This window comes from Cordyceps javanica, chromosome 2, assembly GCF_051103115.1.
Source record: "Cordyceps javanica chromosome 2, complete sequence".
In the NCBI taxonomy this organism is placed as follows: Eukaryota; Fungi; Ascomycota; class Sordariomycetes; order Hypocreales; family Cordycipitaceae; genus Cordyceps; species Cordyceps javanica.
Window position 1 is genome coordinate 4,151,154 of NC_139296.1, and position 18,701 is coordinate 4,169,854.

An 18,701-nucleotide genomic window follows, 5' to 3' on the forward strand; every position below is an offset into this window, starting at 1 on the left:
CGTTATTCAATGAGATTTTGACCGAGTGTCTAGATGCAAAATTGCTCCATTCTTTACCATGACAACTGCTGCTGAGAAAATAACAACACTTCTGCAACAATAATGAGCCGTGTTCAATAGATTCACCATTGTAGGAGCGTGGCCAGCATGTCGCGGCAGGGTGCATCTCTGCTCTTCTTGCAGAAATTATGTCTGTCGCGGACCAGCAAAACCCTGGTTCTACCGTCTACAGAACTGCTGGGTATGTTTCTACAGTGAGGTTTCCCTGCCAGGTCACGTCACACTTGTTCTTGTATCGGAACCCTTGTGTGTTTCGCGGCCGTCATGCTTGGACAAAAGCCTCATCTCACGTCGCCTTGTGTCACTGCTCTTGATGGCCTTTTTGCCCAACACATACATGGGCGACAAAGAATTCTTTGGGTCGCATGAAAAAGAATCCATATGACGTGAATGAAAAAAAAAAAATAAAAAAAAAAGCAAGGGGACTAATTCCCCAAAGAGCTCTGGACGGAATCTGCGTCCCTTGAGTTTCGACGTATATGGCTACGGAATTCAAAGGTCTCACTGTAACAAACTTGGAGAATACGGGCCATCGAGAGCCAGCGCCCCATGAAACATCGGAGCTTTTACAGATGTAGTACGCGTTACTCTCCGCATACCTCGAGATTCCGTTTCAAAAGTCCTGCTTTTAAAATAACAAGCAGTCGGATTGCACTTTTGGTGCAGAGGTATGTATGAAGGGGCTGTCAGTGAGATGCCGCGGGCAGAGAGCCCAACAAGGCAATCCAAAATTCTACATGTCCAACAAGACTAATAAATGCAGCCGCCGAAGTAATCTACTAAAACCAGTAAAACCCGCATCTTGCTGGTGACCGGCGATTGTGGGCTAACAAGGTTCGTTTACGTCGCATCGATCCCATAGTCATCTGCTTTGCTTTGTATGCAGATGATGGGGGGAAGACGAGGAAAAAAATACCACATCACTATCTGCCACTACGACTCTTTTTTTTCTCCGTCATATGAGATAAAAAGCGGAGAATGTCGCAGCTGCCATCCCAACCCTTATTAGCGTTTGGCGCGAGGCGACTTGCACCCGTCATGAGCTTTGCCTTCAAGGGCAAAAGGGCAAAAGGGGTAGCATCAGAGTCAAAACCTTGTCCCACAAAACCGACGGAGAAAAAAGATAAACGTTCGGCATGCTAGGGCGATCGGCGCCTTCGGGCGCCAATCGAAGGCGACTTATTGGACAGACCTGGTAAACTCTCGGATGGGCATGAGTGAGACCTGTGACTCCTCTCCCTCTGGTCTCCAAGCTGCTGCAGCGCTAGGCTAATATAGCATGCATTCCTTTTGCATTTACGATATATCCATCTATCACGGCGGGATCAAGTCGGTTTTCAAGTATTGATACATTAATCATCGCAAGTCGTAGCGTGCGCCGTCGTTCCTAAACACCCGCCCCAGCATGTAGCCAAAGACAATGCCAACTCTGCCCGGCACACGCCATCTAGAATACAAGGCGCTTCTTAAAGAGCATCCTGATGGTAAACAGCACACAAGTGCCAGTCATAACGAGAGCAGCACAAAATATAAAGACTCCACCCCACTGCTGGGTTGCATCTTTGATGGCGCCGGTAGCTGGGCCCCCAGCAAGAGTGCCTACCGAACAGATGGCCATCATGACGCCGATGCGAAGTCCAATGTAGCCCATATCTGGGGTTGTCTGCGCCACGCAGGCAGATCCAAGGGGCACTATACCACCAGACGAAAATCCAAACAACAGCGAAAAGATGACCAGAGTTGGTAGTGCCGTGGCCCAAACAAAACACAAAGTTGCGATACTAGTCAGGGCGGATATCACGAGCAGCATATTGAATCTAAAAAAGTCAGCTCGATTCTTGTGATTTGGCCATCTGTATGTAGCGTACCTGCCCATATGATCCGCGACCCATCCAGTGAATATGCGGCCGACCAGGGAGGCGGCGTAGGAGATGGCAAGCAGGTTGTTCGCCATGGTGCCATCCACGCCGTTTTCTTTGGCGTACTGGGGTATGTAAAAGAAAGGCACCATCATTCCACAGTTAATGAAAAGTAGTGCACTGCTGAGGCCGAGAAAACGCGCGTCCCAGATTGCCTTGGAGATGGACGTCTGCGAAGCCTTAATTTCGTTTCCGGCTGTGTCATGTCCGGCAATATCTTTGCGTTCCCTGACTAGAACACAGGAGAGGAGCATCAAAGGGGTGGCGATTCCTGCGGTAATGCGATGGGTGCTGGAGTCTTCAACCCGAATAAACAAACTGTTGAGGAGCATGGGCCAGATAATTCCACCAGCGGAGGCTCCAGAAACGACGAGACCGAGTGCAAAGCCGCGTTTCTTGTCGAACCATTCCGAGACAGCACTCGTAGTGGGGTAGAATCTGAAACATGAGAATCATTTCAAAAGTGGTCTAACAAGGAAGCTACTCACTGTAATGCGCAGCCTAGGCCAAACAGGAAGCCTTGGACGAGAAGCAGCTGGTAGAACTTGGTAGCGAAGCTGCAGGCGATGAAGGAGACCAGGCAGAGGAAGGTGCCAGAGAGCATGAGTTTTCGAGAGCCCCATTTGTCGAATGCTGGGCCTATAGCAATACCGCTGAGGAACAGGACAAACATCTGTGTGGTATTAGTTGTGGCCCGGCGTGGACATTGATGGGAACCGCACCTGCGCACTGCCAATCCAAGTAATGGTAGAAGTATTCAACTGTAGAGATTCCTCATAGCGAGATTCGTAGGTGCCAAAGGCGTTGAGAAGACCTTTCCCACATGTTGGTTAGTCGGGCTCTCATGTCGGCGCTTCAGCAACTCACCAAATGAAGCTGTAAAGTTAATGAAGCCACCAAGGACTACCAACCAGGCCCGACGGCCACTATCCGGGACCCCGATATGATGTGGCTCATGAGGCGAAAACGAATCGATCGAGGAAAGGCCGGGAGAATCGGGGGAGATTGGACGAGGGGAGACAATGTCGAGTGTTTCTTTGCTCTGAGAACGTTGAGCCATGCTGGCTGTTTAAACGCAGGTTTGCAGAGATGCTGCTGTGACGGACGGGGAGAAGCTGGTCGGAGAGTGCAAAGCTAGAGTCGAGTATGAGTTAGCAAGGATCCTCCCTTTTCTTGCGCTCTCTTGCCATTTTATATAACAATTTCAATGAATCAATTGTCCGCCCGCGCGTCATCACGATCCGCGAAGGCCGCTACGGGTACAAATTTGTTCGGCACATCAGCGTGCCAATGGGCGAGGGCACCATAACAGGTCCCATGAGAGCAAAGCCAGGCACGGAATATTACATTCGACGACTTGTCCAATGGAATCCGGTAGCGCCCAATGCAATGGTGTCAGTAGTATGCGACGAGCTAGGTCGCATCGAGGGCGGAGTTGCATACCAAGACGGCTCAAACTGTAAAACGGCAACACTGTAAGAAAGGTTGGCAACTCGAAAGGTGGCAGATACAAAAAGCGTTGCAGTAGAAAAAACAAAAGAGTGACTGGAGAAAAGAATGACGAGAGTAGAGAAACGAAAGAGAGGAGAGGAGTTTAAAAAAAAAAGAACGATCAAAGGCCTGACAGCAATCGCAAGGACGCTGCGGATGCGAACGCGAAGTTGTCGGTTGGAGCAAACGACGACGTGTTGAAGGGCGACTGACGGCCAGCAGCCAGCGAATGGCCTATTGGCCTGGTGGTTTGCAGCTGCCCAGTTCCAAACGATCGAGTCAGTGGACCAGAAAGGGCTTTTCTTTTCTTTCTTTCTTTTTTATTAAAAAATATATATCAGTACCTATGAATCTGATGCGTTTTGCTGCCGTTCTCAGGTACTCGTTACCTCTCCATCTCTTCTCGCTCAGAGTGTACTTACATCTTACCCGATTCGGCATTGGATGCGAGGGCAGCAGTGGCCAAGGCATCATCACATCATATGTGCAGCAGAATGGACCGTTACAATCATGGGCATCTTTCTTGTCAGTCATGAGTTGGACAGTCTTTGACGTCGCAGCACTAGATCCTGACATGCGAGTCAACGTTAGTTTTGCGTTTAAACAAAAACAAGCACGGGGAGCATCAACGACTAAACTCGGGCGTTGAAGATGCCCGTGCGGCCAATCAGAAGACCAAGGCGCCATAAACTTTTTTTTTTCTAATAAAAGACAAGAGGTTTCCCGGTTGGCATGAGACTGAGACGACGGAGAAAAAAAATGCGAGACAAGCATCATACATCTACTTTCCGACAAGTGACAGCCAAATCATTCCAGAGAATCACCTGCAAGTAGCGCTAGCACAAGTACGAACAGTAATTCTCCCTAATAACTAACTGCGGATCGAGGAAATGGAATTTCAGTACTCCGTAGAAAGAACTAGCTCGAAACTGCAGCTTTCACAAGGGTCAGCACTCGCAGCAACACCACATCTGTATTCTGATTGGCCGGTCTTGACTTGTTCGCACGGGCCTGACGATGGTTCCGGGTTCTCGGATGCAACTCTGTCAAAGTTGCCATCTCAACTTTATACTACTAGACAAAGATGGTCCGACTCGCGAGCAGAAAAGGCCACATTCACTCCGCGTCAGTTTGCCCCCAACTGCAAAAGGCCTCGCTTCCACGCCAGTCGCGAGGCAGTGACGTGGATTTCTCTCATCAAGAAACATTGTCATCATAATGTAGCCGATACTGACCAAAATGCCCCAACTGTTGGAACTTTTGCCCAAAGTCGCCATCCCATCAAACCAGGGAAATCTGACAACTAAAAAACTTACCCAAGGCCGCTAGCTTTTCGTGCCACCGATCCGCGGGCGTGGGCGTACAAGATGCACCTCGGCATCCGGAGTTTTGTCGTATCCCCCTCTTTTTTTCTTCGACGATGCCGGTATTCATTTGCCAAACTCTGTAATCATTTATATTCACCCGTAAACTTTTTGCAAAGTCTGTCGCCTAAAGATTTTTTTTTTTTAAAAAGAAACAATGCCCTCCAGACCGTCCTTTGACTCGCTCCCGCTCCGCAAGGACGGACCCCCAGGCAACGCGTGGGGTCTGTACGGCGACGACGACGAGCTCGGCGCGCTCAACCTGCTCACGCCCGCGGCCACGGCCCGCGCCGCCAGGGAAATCGTCGACGGCACGCGCGTCGCCACGGACTGGCCCCTGGGCAGCATGCAGCCGCCCGCGTTCGGGCGCCAGGCCCTGCGGCACAGCATCCTCCACAAGGCCCCGAGGGCCGTCAACGACGACGTCGTCGCCTTCAACACGCAGTCGAGCACCCAGTGGGACGGCTTCCGCCACTACGGCAGCGCCCGGGGCGCCTTTTACAACGGCACGACCCAGGAGCAGATTCTCAACTCCAACAAGATTGGCACTCATGGTAAGTCCCTAAGTCTCTCTGCTCTGGCCGCGGTCCCCGCCCTCCCCCCCCCGCTGCTGCAGCTGCAGCTGCAAGCTTGCCAGGCACGTACCAGTAAACCAGTAATTACGGAACTGATCAAAGGCGCGCCGCGCGCCGCGCGACATGGCAGCATGGGTCGAAACCGGGGGCGTGGTGGGCCGCGGCGTGCTGCTCGACTGGGCTTCCTGGGCCGAGACAAAGGGTCTCAAAGTCGACGTGCACAGCAGCTACTCCATCACGGCCGAGGCCCTGACCGAGGTCGCGGCAAGCCAGGGCACCACCGCCTTTGAGCAGGGCGACATCCTCTTCATCCGCACCGGATACACCGAGTCCTACGACGGCCTGACGGGAGAAGCCAAGGCGCAGCTCACAAAGGAATACGCTCCGCACTCCATCGGGCTGGAGAGCTCCAGGGAGACGCTCCGATGGATCTGGGAAAACGGATTCGCGGCCGTCGCCGGCGACCAGCCAGCCTTGGAGGCCCTGCCGTTCCCAAAGACCGAGTTCCTCCTCCACGAGTGGCTGCTTCCGGGCTGGGGCATGCCTATAGGTGAATTGTTTAATCTAAAGCGACTCAGTCAAGAATGCCACAAGAGGCAGAGATGGACATTTTTCTTTAGCAGCATGCCAATTTATGTAAGTCTGCTGAGCGAGAAACGCGCGTCTAGAGGGAGCTGACAATATCTAGATCAAGGGTGGTGTAGCCAGCCCCCCCAATGGGGTCGCAATCTTTTAAATGAGCGTGTAGGGCAGTAAATATATAGCTCAGAATAGTTGCGAAACCAGAGCCTAGTTTTAGCCTTGAGCCAAAATTCCGGCCTCCTTCTCAATATCCTCCTTGGAAAACGACCATTTGTCCTGCAACTGCTTGTCCAGCGTCTTTTCAAAGACAGACTTGTCCCACCACTCACCCCAGCTGGTCAAGAAAATGCGGTCAGGGTCCTCGGGAAAGTCTGATCGTGTGAGAGCAGCAAGCATGCTTTGAGCGCCTGGTTCAGATTAGCATCAACCCCCGTTGCCGGCCCTTGCAAGCAGTAAAGCATACCTTGCGGAACAGTCTTGGCATCGGGCGATCCGGTTGGCAGCGAGATGCCGCCACCACGCCCGAGTCCTGTTCCGGGAACGAGGCCCGGGGAGACGGCGACGACGTCGCAGACGCCCGTGAGCTCGCGACGCCACCAGTGCGCGCCCAGGAGCTGAACAAACTTGGTCATGGAGTATAGCGATAATCCCGTAGCGCCAGAACCGGAACTCAATGCATTTTCTACATTGCCTGTTGAAGGAATCATGGCGTCAGTCAATTATGCACGCGGCGCGCAAGGCCAGCTTTCCACAAGGCCGGCCACTTACTGGGATCAGAAACAGATGTTGCGGCACCCGAGGAGACGAATACAATGCGTGCCTTGGAGGCCTCGAGTTTCTCGCGCAAAAGATGCACCAGATAGAATTGAGCTTCTCCAAGTCAGTCCAGCCAGTCCAGTGAAATGCGGGGAAAAAAAAGAAATAAATAAAAGGATCCTTACCAACATGGTTCACCACGGCGGACTCGCACCATCTGTAGCCACGCGGGTTCGCCACGGCCGGGTCCGTAACTGCGGCGTTGAGGAAAAGGTAGTCAATCTTGGCGTCGCCAATCTTTTGCAGAGCCGCTTCGGCAAAGGTCCTTGTCCCTTTGAGATCGGCCAAATCGAGGGGGAGCACCTCGACCTTGTTGGTGGATTCGAACGCGGTGTCTCTGAGCGACTCGTCCATGCCCGACGTGTTCCTGGCGCCCAGCACCACGCGATACGGCTGCGGCGCCGCGAGGAGCTGCTTGAGCGCCTCGAATCCCTATACAAGAGGGTCAGAATAAACGCGCATTCAGTCACCGAAAAAGGAAAAAAAAAGTCTTCAAGGACCTACCAAACCCGAGGAGACGCCGGTGGCGACTATGGTCTTTGCGGCAGATGCCATTGTTGATATCTCGTCTTTTGATGGCCGGTTCAACTTGTAGCGATTGGTCTCGAGCTGTCAGTTTGTACAGCAAAAAAAGTAGCCTGGGTTTTTTAAATACGTATCAGGATGAAAATATCTCGAATTGATTCGTTGAAATTCGTTTTGTGATTTATAATGATGTCCGCAACCGCCGGACATAGCGGGGTTACAAGTCTATGACCACGCCGCGTGTGCAAGAGTGAGCGGCTGGCTCATTCCAAAATGGGACGCTACACAAGATGATGCTCATTCTTACACTGATCACTAATTCAATATCCCTTGATGTCATCGACTAGGTCACTTTTGATCTTCATCTTTCCGGGGCACTGCCGACCTTCATCGTCAGAGTTCCAACTCTATTGCACCGGTTCCAGCGCCCGTTCCAGTTGCAGGCGTACTAGCCACTCCGGGGAGTCGTCGTTTCCATGCAGGATGGCGTCCAGGCGGATGATGGAGTCGCAGCGCGCCGTAAACGCCCCTCGTGCTACTACGGCGTCACCGTCGTCGTACCCGGCTCTGCGAGCGATGCGCGATGCGGCGGCCGCTCCCACACTAATCGCCAAGCCGTGGATGTCAACGGAAGGGTGCCCGACGCAGGCATCGCTCCAGTCAATGACACCCGTGAGATTGCCTGTGTTGGGATCGACAAAGACGTGCTCGCCCTTGAGGTCTGCGTGCACAAGGACGGGCCGCTCGTGGGGTCTACTACTATTCACCGCCGATTCTGGAAGACGCAGCGCCTGGCCAATGTCCACGCCCCGCGCCAGAGTACCCCCGAGACGACCGTTGTCACTTGTTAGCCGCTGCCAAGCGTTGAGCGCGCGCCGGCGGAGCGCAGACAAGTCGGCCGGCTCTGCGTCTGGCAGGCCCAATCCTCGTACGCTGTCGGTGGAGGCTCTTCTCAACAGTAGAAGCATCCGAGCGAGGTCCTCTTCCGTGGTTGCGTTGACGCTGTGGGGTGAAGACTCGATTGAAACGCCCGCCACCTTGCGGTATAAGCCGTACGGGCGACGCTCGTCATCGTCCAGCACACCGATCCCAAGGCAAGTCGGTATTATCGTAGATTTATGCTCCAAGGATTTTAGAAACGCCAATATTGCTTCTTCTCGACGTAATAGTGTATCGTCTTGCCCGTCGGCTCGTATACGAAGCACGAAAGCATCATCGATGAGCCAGACTAGATGTTCCCCGCCTTCTCCGCTACGTACGATCTGGCTGATCGGCTTCGGCACATCGTCGACTGTTGCGAGAAGACGCAAGATAGCATCTTCTGTGAGTTCCATGTTCCTCGGCATGGTGGATTGGTCACAAAATCATGGTGGTCTAGGATTTACCCAGCGTACCGACGTCCTGCATGGTAGGAGGTGAGTCACGCCGAATCCTGGGCTGGCCAAATCCTGGGCTGGCCAAACATTACATGTAAAATGTGATGACAATCAATTGCTAACGAATTTCATTTATTTTATACGTATTTACAACCTTCTACTGTATCGTTAGAGACATGCCAATTTGATCCGATAGAGCCCTTTGTGCAGCCAAAATGTCTTGCTCTTCTAAACTGTAAGGCGCTGCGCCCCCGTCTCTCCCTGGAAAATATGCCCCGTCACGCTTGCACACAACGTTCTCTTCCGGTAGACTACCGTTGAGCAGATATCCGCGCAGGTACTTTGCCATGCACAAAGAAGGCATCGCAACGGACGCATGGCCGTAGGCGTCAAGAGCAACAATGCGCGATCCGGCAAAGACTCTCTGCGCGACCTGTGCGCCGGTATACGGACAGACAGGGTCGTGGGTCGTCGACAGGATCAGCAGCGGCGACGCAGTTTCGACTCTTTGCCTCGGCACATAGGAATGCGTGCTCGGCACGGTCCACTGCTGTTTCAGGTGCAAGTCCAGCATGTCGCCGAGGGCAAGCCGGTACTTGTCAAAGTATGGAAGTAGCTTCTCCATCAAGTCCATCCGCGGCTGCGGCCAGAAATCCGGCCCGGAGCGGCCATCGTTCATCTGAACAGCCAGGTTGGCTTCTGGCAGATTGTCAAAGGGGTCGTCTTCTTTGGCGTATGACATGAACATGCCGGTCGCGTTGCCCACTTGGAGATCCGCGAGCCGCCCGGCGAGCGCGGGCCAGTGCGAGGGCGTGTACATTTCTTGGAAGAGGCCTCTGATCCGCGCTGCGAAATCATCCAAAACACCATACACGGTACCGTTGACATATACGCTGGCCGGATGCCCATACAGCGAGTTTATGACACGAGTGACGTTCTTCCGAAGTGCCGGACCAGTCTTGCCAAACTTGCTCAACGCGCAGGCCTCCCCTGCACGGATGCACTCGCCAAAGAAGCCATCCACGACGACATCAGTGTCGGCATAGCGTTTCGTGTCCATCAATTTCTCAAACCAAGAGAACTGATCCGTGATGCCGTCAATGACAATGCGCCCTGCGCGCTCGGGAAAGAGCGTAGCGTACACCTGGCCGAGCAGTGAGCCGTAGCTTATGCCCCAGTAAAACATGGTGTCCTGTCCGAGGGCGTCGATGATGTGATTCATGTCCGCGGCCGTCTGCGGTGTGTTGACGTACTTGAAATGCTCGGCGGCATTCTCTCGGCAGCCGCGCAGATAGTTGGTGGACCACGCGTACAGATAGGGACTGTCCCTGATGAGATCTGTCGTGCGCCTCGGCCTCAGCTTCTCTCGCGACTCGGCATCGACAAAGCACGTCGCCGTCGCCGTCGAAGCGTTCACGCCTCTCGGATCGAACCCTACGATGTGAAACTGTTCCCCGACGAGCCTGTTGAGCTTGTCGCCCGCGCTGTAGACGAAGCCGACGCCGCTGGCGCCCGGCCCGCCGGGGTTCACAAGCAGGTTCTTGACGGCTTTACTGCCGCGCATGCGCACGAGCGGTATCGTGAAGAATTTTCCCCCGGAATTCGTCTTGTTGAACTGGTCCATTGGCACGTCGACAGTGGCGCACTCGAGGTCGTGGCCCGTGATGTCACCGCACAGCCGCCACTTGATCGACTCGCCAGCATATTCCCGAAGCTCTGGTTCTCTGCGCGGCCACGAAACTTCATGATGATGAGAGATGAGATGTATCCCGGATATCAAGACCCAAAGGATGACTACTGCGACCAAGAGTGCCGTCCTGCGCGCTGGCCGTTGACGACGGGCCTCTCGGGGTTGGACCGGTGGCCCTCCCAGGAGCGGCTGCTTTTCCATGCGTGCCTCGATTCGGTACTGACGTCACAGTGTATACTACTTTCCCTTTTGGATGCGCGAGATTGGGCCCAATCCCCGGTTCAATTGGCCGATGTCGATGGTTTTATGATTGATGCTGTTATGGGGGACGTTGCCGTGAAGAGGAGGTGGGCAGAAGCGGTTAACGAGAGGAAGCCAAGCCCAGTGCACTCAACTCTACGTGGCAGCGCTGACGCACACTCACCCTGTAGGTGGAATGAGGGCAACCTGAACGCCACCCTTTCCCGTGAACAGGGAGAAGCGCAATGATGAAAATATAATGGCATCTCGTGAGTAGTGTCTAATCACAAGATGCGTACAATAATACGCATCTTGTCCCAAACCTTGATCATCCACAATCTTCAGGTCCGATGCCATGTCACGTACATTCCTCCCGCTAGCAGCGAGCGACATACTGAGTAAGAGTAGAAGGATACGATACGAAAGCGAAATAAATTCGGAGCGCATATATTCTTCTGTGACCAAATATTTGGCCTGCGCGCGCGCTGTCATGAAGGATTCATACGCTGCAAAACTAAACCCATGCGAGCCGATTATGTACATCTACTCCCAAAACTCCGTGTCAGAGAAGAGCAACCGTCTTCCGTCAGTCTCAAAGCACCAAGTAAAAAAAAAGCGCCCATGCAAGATTCAAATGCTCGACATGCCTTTTTTTCTTCATTCTTTTTTTTTTTTTCATCTTTTTTGTTTGGCAGCGTTTGGCAACGTAGCTCACCGTAGAAATTAAACCCTCGTCATTGCCTGCCCTGCTGCTCCTCAATCTCGAAAAGCTGCGGCACCAGCGCCCGCAGGCAGTCGTCGAGGCCTCGCCAGGAGATGCCGAGGACGCGCTCCGTCTCGGAGGCGTCGACGCCAAAGTGCGTGTCGGCCTCGCGCCTGCCCGGCTCGCCGAGCGGGATCCTGTCGTGGAGCGACTGCGACTGCGACTGGGGTGGCGCCGTCGCGGCGGGGACGACGCGGCGGGCCACGTCGGCGAGCTCCTGGTTACAGTAGACGCCCTGGGCGAGGAGGTAGCGGCGGCCGCCGGCCTCGGGCACGACGAGGGCCCTGACGTGTGCGTCGGCGACGTCGCGGACGTCGACCCAGACGGGGCCCCTTGTGGGCGGGACGGGGCCGTCGCGGCCGGCGCTGACGGCGGCCCAGACGATGCGGTTGCTCGTGTTGACGTCGGCGATGGCGCGGGGCCTCGACTTGGCCAGGAAGGGGCCAAAGACCATGGCCGGGCAGAGGCTGACGAGGTCGAAGCCGACGACCTGGTTGTTGGCGACGTCGTCGTCCATGAAGCGCCAGGCGGCGCGCTCGGCGGCCGTCTTGCTGGCGCGGTAGGCGGTGGGCGCGTCGGGCGCGTCGACGCCGTCGCGGTACGTCAGCGGGCTCCAGTCGTCGGCCGTGTACCGCTTGCCGGGCCGGGGTCCGGCGGCGGCGTCGTAGATGCAGGCGAAGCTGCTCGTGTGCACGACGCGCTTGACGGAGCGGATGCCGGCGCAGGCCTCGAGGACGGCCGTCGCACCGCGCACGGCCGGCACCATGAGATCCCTCTCAAAGTCGGTCGCGTCGTAGCGAAAGGGCGCCGCCAGGTGCAGGACGGCCGACGGCGACAGCGGGCCCAGCACGTCGCGGTACCGGCCCGCGTCGGTGATGTCGCCGACCGTCACGACGGACAGCTTCGGGTGCGCGCCGTGCGCCTGCCGCACGCTCTCCGTCTTGGCCTCGGAGCGCACGGTGCCGACGACGCGGTAGCCCTTTGCCAGCAGCGCCGCGATGCAGTGCTGCGCGATGAAGCCGTTGGCGCCCGTCACCGCCACGAGGGCCGGCGCCTCGATGGGCATGTCGACCTTTGAGGGCATGCCTGTGGTTCAAGGATGTGAAGGGGCCTCGTCTTAGTCGCGTTTGGTGACGAGCTTTTTTCTCCCCCAGTCGTGAAGGCCGGCCACAGATGCAAAGCCGGGACTGCTTCCGGACAGATGATTGCTCAATTTATTTATCAAAGACGGTCAATGTGACAAGGTCGGAAAGTCACAGGATACAAGTTTGTTCCGGTAATGTCAGGTAGGTGTGCGTCTGTGTGTGTGTGTGTGTGTGCCTGCGAAGCCTCTTGGAGTTGTCATGTAGAAGCCGAAATCTCTGGCGTGAGGATGGTGAAGAGGAAAATGACGGCTCTTTTGACTCCTTTTTCATCCGCCACTTCACCGAGAAAGGGCCCAGAATTCGGGCACCTTTGAAAACTAAACACGTTCTACTCGGTACTCCGTAAGTACACGAGCCCGCCTCGAATCATTCTTCTCCAACTCGGCGGTCCGACGCTGGGCGCTACTACTCAGCTACTTACAGGTATGATCCCTTCCACGAGTTTTTTTGTGGGCTTTTTTTTTTACGCCTCTGTTCTCTTGGCTGACCGTGGACCGTGGTTGCGTCGCATAGCGTGATAAGTAAGGTAATAACCCCCCCCCCCCCTTTCTTCAAGGCAAGGAACCATGGCAGTGGGAAAACAAGCTTTACGATTGGTTCGCGGGGCGACGCATTTGTGTTTGACATTTTTGCCCAGCCTTTCGGATGTCGCTCCCGTTGTGCTTGGCCTTGTCACTCACTCACTGCTCAGGGCTCATTGCTCTCTCATCCCATTTTCTCAATTTTCCGCGGCCGACAAGAGAAGAGGAGACACGTCAAAACAGCAAGGCCTTCTGACCGCGCCCCCTCCTCTCCGCCGGCCGGCCCCTCCCTCCCTCCTACTGCCTTGCTCGACTCGGAGAGATTTGCGATCGTCTCCCAAGCTAAACAAGGAAAGAAATAACGAGGCTCATTTGTTTTTTGTGACGCTGTCAGTCAAAATGCCATAATTTCTTCCGCGGGTCGGCGCTGGTAACGGCGTCGGCCAGCCCATTCGCTCCCCCCCCCCCCCCCCCCCCCCCCTTCCGGGACACATACTCTGTTCTAGCGCAGGCACTGCAGCCGTCGGAATGTGCGGGCGAGAGAGAGAGAGAGCCTATTGTCACTGCAAGATACTGGTATATACCTACAGTACACGGGGGGGCAGAAAAAAGCGCGATTCCGCCGGGTGCGACTCCTATGATCCGAGATGCGTCCCCATTTTTTTCCCTTGCCCTTTCTTTGCCGTCATCTGGACAAGTCCATCAGATCGTGGTGAGACAATGGAGATGGGGGGGGGGGCCTCCCCCCGCCAAATGTCCAGATGGTGCAAGCCCCGGAGAAAGCTGTTGAATCACACATATAATTACTGTACTTGGTGTTGGCTGCTCTTCATCCCAAGCTTTCAAATGATCATGGGGCGACCTTGTACGGGAGAAGCCCTGACTGGCCGATCACGCCCTCCTCCCCTCACTGAGTGCCGACGGCAGTGGAGGGCAAAGGGCCACTGTCCCGCTGGTTTGGGGCCATTTTGCGCGCCAGAGCCGGTGGCTTGCGTCGGATAACGCTCAGCGACGTCCGCTAGTCAAGGTCAAGGGGGGCCTTTTTGTACATACCGACCGTTGGTCTCTTTTTTTTTTTGCTTTTGTGGCGGATGACGTTGTCAGCTTTGTTCTCTTATGCTACATTCCGCGGGACATGTCACCGACCTCTCCGCACAGGATCGATACCGGTAAGATGGGGACGACCATGTATGTACGAAGAGTAATTCTCGCATTGATCAAAGACCGTCGGAATACAATACTTACTTGATTGGGTACTCCGCCAAGGGCAGCAGCTCAGAGCTCAACGGCTTTCCAAAGCCGCCGCCTTGGCCTTGCATCAACTTGCATGCAAGGCCAAGGCGAAAAGTAGTCGATATCTGCCTGCACCTTGCTCATTGCAGAAAGTTGGTGTCGGGTCGCTTCCTGCTTGTCAATTGTGATACAACCACCTCGAGGCTGAGAAATAATGATGCATTGTGACACTTTTAGGATTTTCCAGTGCCTCCTCCCCCCCAATTAAATCACCGAGGTGCCCAACGAAGAAAAAAAAAAAAAAGTGTGCCAGAATTCTCCTTGACCTCGGACGCTGTGTCTGCAAAGCAAGCTGTTTTTATTATAGTTCTATTAAAACCTACGGATAACTAGCTTTTTCCTTTCTTTCATCGTCTTTTAGTACATGTATACAAACTTTGTATTTTTCAAGTCTGTTTCTTCCTCGTTCAAAACTTGCGTCGCTTCCGCCTCGCCGCGATCAATGGCATCCAGGGCCGCTCTTCTCGCCGCCGCGTTTCTGCGGTTGCGCGCCCCGTACAAGAGGCGCAGGAGGACCGCGACGACGATGCCCGTGCCGGTGACGCAAAAGACGGTAATCTTGGCGGGGACGTACTGCGGCGCGTCCTGCGGCCGAAACGTCTGCGGGCCGATGATGCTGGCGCAGGCGTTGGCGAGGGACACCAGGCCCGTCACCGCCACCTTCTTCGTGTACCCGCGCACATTGGCGCCCACCATGCTGAAGACGAGGACGAGCGGCGCAATGTCGAGGTTGACCAGGTACACGCCCGTCAGGGCGGCGGCCCTGGACCCCGTCGCAAACGACATGAGCCCGGCGCCGAGCATGCTGGGGACGAGCAGCGCCACGATGCCGAGCCAGCGGGGGACGTCGTGCAGGATCGCCGCCGTCGAGAGCGTGGTGCCGAGGATCGTGACGACGCCCGAGGGCATGTTGAGCAGCGCCGACTGCATCGGGCTGAAGTCGAAGCCGCGGATGACCACGGCGGAGAAGGAGGTGATGAAGCCGGCGGGGATGACGGTGGCCAGGGTGAAGAGGACAAAGAGCAGCACCTGCAGGTCGCCCAGCGCCTCCCGGATGCCGGACCAGCGAAAGACCTTTTGGCCGTTGCCCGCCTGGTCCATCAGCAGGCTGTCGCGCACCACCGCCTTCTCCCGCTCGCTGAGAAACGTGGCCGACGCCAGGCTCCGGGGGAGGAGGAAAAAGACGGCGACGCCGGTGAGCACGTTGACGACGCCGGCAGCGGCAAACATGATGCGCCAGCTCTGCACCGAGGACGCGTGCCGGGGGGCGTGCTGGGCGGCCCACGAGATGAGCCCGCCGACGATCTGGCCGACGCCGACGCCGCTGTACCAGAGGCCCATGCGCGGGACGGCCTGCCGCTTGGTGTACCACTGCGTCGTCACCATGATGAGCGCCGGCGCGACGACGGCCTCGAGCGCGCCGAGGAGGGCGCGCAGTGCCGCGATGCCCGCAAAGTCGCGCGCGGCCGCCATGCAGCAGACCAGCACGCCCCAGAGGAAGACGTTGGCCCCGAGCACCCGGCTGACGGGGTAGCGCTGGATCAGCGCCGCCTGCGGCAGCTGCCCGGCCGCCATGCCGACGTACAGCACCGTCGCCAGCCACTGGAACTGGCCCGGCGCGAGGCCGAGGTCCGCCTCGAGCCCCATGACGTTGGCGTACCCAATCAGGATCTTGTCGAGGAACTCGAGAAAGTAGCACATGAACATGAGCGGCAGCACCACCCGGTCAATCTTTCGGTAGATGCGCTGGAGCTCGGCCGGGTCGCGCTCCATCAGCGGCGCGTGGCTCGACCCGTAGCCCTCATCGTCCATTGTCGACATGTTGCAAATTTGATGCGAGCTGTCGTTGATCCGAGAGAATGAAACGGGACGGGAGAGAGCGAGGCAGCAAGCCTCGGTGCTGCTGGTTGGCTTACAATCTTGGAAGAATCTAGACTCTCTTCTGGCTGGCGTGACAAGGTGACGGCTTGTGGCTTTTTTTTTCTTATTCTTCTTCTTTTTGTCTCGGGCCTCTCCGTCTCACGACCACCAGTACGTTTTAGGTCAAGATTCGCACCTTTTAAAAGTACGCTGCGCCAGTGACTGCCATGGGAAACCGCAATTGCATTTGCCAATACTCGAAAAAAGGCTCGAAAACCCTTTTGAGAGATGCAAAAAGGGGCTTCAGGTTGGTGCCGGGCGCATTTCGAAATGTATTGTGGTCGATGGGCGAGAGAGAAGAGAAAGAGAGAGAGAGAGAAAGAACAAGCCAGTGCCGACAAAGAGACTGGCGTGATTAGACGTCAGACGGTAGTTGCCAGCGCGGCAAGTGGAACAACCAGAAGAAAAAAAAAAGGAAAAAAAATTGCCCATTACAGACGCCAACTCCGACTAGCTAACCGAGTTAACGGAGTCTTCCCGGCGGCGGCGCCAGGCCGAGCTTGCAATGGTGTACTTCTTATTACCTGGGCCGAAACAGGCAACAGGGACCACGGGAATTATTCTTCAGTCGGTGGCCTGCATATTTTGGGTTCATCTGTGGACCGTTGATTTGTTTCCAATGTAACGCTAGACCTGATCATTTTGCTGACAGAGAGGGGTCCCCTTGACATGTGGCTCGGTGTAAAGCGTGGTGGTGCTCCATCATCATTTCCAACAACCGGGAGGAGGCTCTTTTTTTTCTTTTTTCTTTTTTCATTTTTTTTTTCGTTTTTTTTTTTTTTTCGTTTTTTTTTTTCGTTTTTTTTTTTTTCGTTTTCTATTCAAATCTTGTGCTCCCAATAAAAAAAGCCAGACAAGTCAGACGAAATCATTCTATCTGGTGAGACTTGCATAAAAAAAAAGCATCAATACTTTTCGCCACTGCCATCACACCAGCAAGCCCCATATCTTTTTGCTACTAAAGATTCTCTTCTTTTACTTTTTCCGATTTTCCCCCAATGTCAGATGCATTGACCTCACGGGCCCTTTTTTGGGGGGGAGGAGAGGACCGGCCCCATGTTATCGTATCAGACCGTTGGTGGCACTCTATTTATCTGCTTTTTGGAAGCTGATCAAGTAAGTATTGATATTGGTGCTACTTGCTAAGGCTGGACCGGACCCTCAAATCTATTTACCGCTGGCATGCAGCAGCTCCCAGCTATGCCCGGGCAACTTCATGGACGGCATTTCGTACACTTGCGCTTGTCCTTTCCGACATGGGATGGTATAGGGGGGAGGGTCATTCCCACGTGCAAAAACGTAAACATGTCCGCCGCGAATGAGTTGCCTGGCAGGTTTTCCCCAAAAAGTACTCCACGTGCGCGAGCGCGGGCGACTTGAGGTTTTTGCAGGCGATAATCGGTCCACATTCATGGGGCGACGATGTGATGCGAAACTAGTGACCAGTAGAGCTTACACCTACCCTGCCCGCACCCACTTCACTCACTCATCGAATCATTGTAGAATCCCAATAATACCCAGGCCAGGATGCATGCATGCATGCATGCGCTGCGCCCCCCCCCCTCCCTTTCAAATGACGGTGTTTTCCGGGTCCGGTGCCTCTCGTCGACCGGTCGGCAGGATAATCTTGCCATCATGCACCGCGAGCTGGTGCCGTGCGAGGAAGGCGTCCACCCAGCGCGGCCTGACGAGGACCGGCGTCGCCGCTCTCGGCTGCCCGGCGCAGGATGATTGCGTTGGCCGTCTCCGTCACCCATTTCTTGGGAGTGGGGGTGGGGGGGCCGGCCCCGGCGCCGCCGCCGGCGGCCTCGGCGGCAGCGGCGAGCCGGGCCAGCTCGCGCAAGATGCCGTCCTCCTCGGCCTCGGAGAGCTTGGCGTTGTGCGCGCGCCTCTTCTGCCGCGGCGTCACGCCCTCGAGACGACGCCGGACCATGCTCCGCGACAGGTCAAACTCCCGGGCCGCCTTCTGGATCGGGCACAGAGGGTTGGCGCTGATGTACTGGAGGCATGCCACGACGCGCTTCTCCTTGTCCGCGGCGGCCGCCGACTTGGACATTGGTTGATGTTTGAACACTTTTTTTTCCTTCTTTTTTTTTTTCGGGGCAGAATACACCCTGTGGCGGAGAAGGAAAGTTGAGTTGGAACCGAGGTGGTCGCGGAGCTGTCCAGCACCCTGCCTAATAAGACAGGAAGCCACGTGTATAATCCGCACGTACTTTTCTTTGTTTTTCTCTCTTCGTGTTATCCGTCATACTGGTGGTACATGTGCCACACACCCACTTCCTCGAAGTGGGTGTTGGAGGGCAAAGTGGTCACCATGGCAGAGTGGCCTGCTTAGTGTTTTTACAGAAGATAATAGGCAAATACTAATAAAACCCTACTTACCCTAACCTTTAATAGAATGTATAATGAATCTTTAAA

The 18,701-nt window shown here is 55.2% G+C and overlaps 8 protein-coding genes across 8 annotated transcripts; 1 reads left to right on the forward strand and 7 right to left on the reverse strand.

Annotated features, from left to right (window-relative positions):
- Positions 1-1,507: 1,507 nt before the first annotated feature.
- Positions 1,508-3,039, reverse strand: V2A60_003766 (MCT family MFS transporter; the record flags this gene model as incomplete). Its single annotated transcript, XM_083255092.1, has 5 exons — positions 1,508-1,877; positions 1,929-2,417; positions 2,468-2,652; positions 2,702-2,793; positions 2,847-3,039. 5 exons carry the CDS (start codon positions 3,037-3,039, stop codon positions 1,508-1,510), a joined length of 1,329 nt encoding a protein of 442 aa, XP_083111218.1.
- A 1,952-nt stretch (positions 3,040-4,991) lies between these two features.
- Positions 4,992-6,145, forward strand: V2A60_003767 (uncharacterized protein; the record flags this gene model as incomplete). The annotated part of the gene is made up of 3 exons (XM_083255093.1): positions 4,992-5,388; positions 5,540-6,045; positions 6,098-6,145. 3 exons carry the CDS (start codon positions 4,992-4,994, stop codon positions 6,143-6,145), a joined length of 951 nt encoding a protein of 316 aa, XP_083111219.1.
- A 59-nt stretch (positions 6,146-6,204) lies between these two features.
- V2A60_003768 (sepiapterin reductase family protein IRC24) lies at positions 6,205-7,362 on the reverse strand (the record flags this gene model as incomplete). The annotated part of the gene is made up of 5 exons (XM_083255094.1): positions 6,205-6,398; positions 6,455-6,682; positions 6,760-6,861; positions 6,933-7,239; positions 7,312-7,362. The coding sequence occupies 5 exons, from the start codon at positions 7,360-7,362 to the stop codon at positions 6,205-6,207; spliced, it is 882 nt and encodes a 293-aa protein (XP_083111220.1).
- Positions 7,363-7,739: 377 nt separating this feature from the next.
- Positions 7,740-8,678, reverse strand: V2A60_003769 (phosphotransferase family protein; the record flags this gene model as incomplete). Its single annotated transcript, XM_083255095.1, has 1 exon — positions 7,740-8,678. One exon carries the CDS (start codon positions 8,676-8,678, stop codon positions 7,740-7,742), a length of 939 nt encoding a protein of 312 aa, XP_083111221.1.
- Positions 8,679-8,865: 187 nt separating this feature from the next.
- Positions 8,866-10,599, reverse strand: V2A60_003770 (uncharacterized protein; the record flags this gene model as incomplete). Its single annotated transcript, XM_083255096.1, has 1 exon — positions 8,866-10,599. The coding sequence occupies one exon, from the start codon at positions 10,597-10,599 to the stop codon at positions 8,866-8,868; it is 1,734 nt and encodes a 577-aa protein (XP_083111222.1).
- A 773-nt stretch (positions 10,600-11,372) lies between these two features.
- On the reverse strand, positions 11,373-12,485 carry V2A60_003771 (uncharacterized protein; the record flags this gene model as incomplete). The annotated part of the gene is made up of 1 exon (XM_083255097.1): positions 11,373-12,485. The coding sequence occupies one exon, from the start codon at positions 12,483-12,485 to the stop codon at positions 11,373-11,375; it is 1,113 nt and encodes a 370-aa protein (XP_083111223.1).
- A 2,232-nt stretch (positions 12,486-14,717) lies between these two features.
- V2A60_003772 (major facilitator superfamily domain-containing protein) lies at positions 14,718-16,181 on the reverse strand (the record flags this gene model as incomplete). Its single annotated transcript, XM_083255098.1, has 1 exon — positions 14,718-16,181. One exon carries the CDS (start codon positions 16,179-16,181, stop codon positions 14,718-14,720), a length of 1,464 nt encoding a protein of 487 aa, XP_083111224.1.
- Positions 16,182-17,913: 1,732 nt separating this feature from the next.
- V2A60_003773 (uncharacterized protein) lies at positions 17,914-18,336 on the reverse strand (the record flags this gene model as incomplete). The annotated part of the gene is made up of 1 exon (XM_083255099.1): positions 17,914-18,336. The coding sequence occupies one exon, from the start codon at positions 18,334-18,336 to the stop codon at positions 17,914-17,916; it is 423 nt and encodes a 140-aa protein (XP_083111225.1).
- Positions 18,337-18,701: the final 365 nt, after the last annotated feature.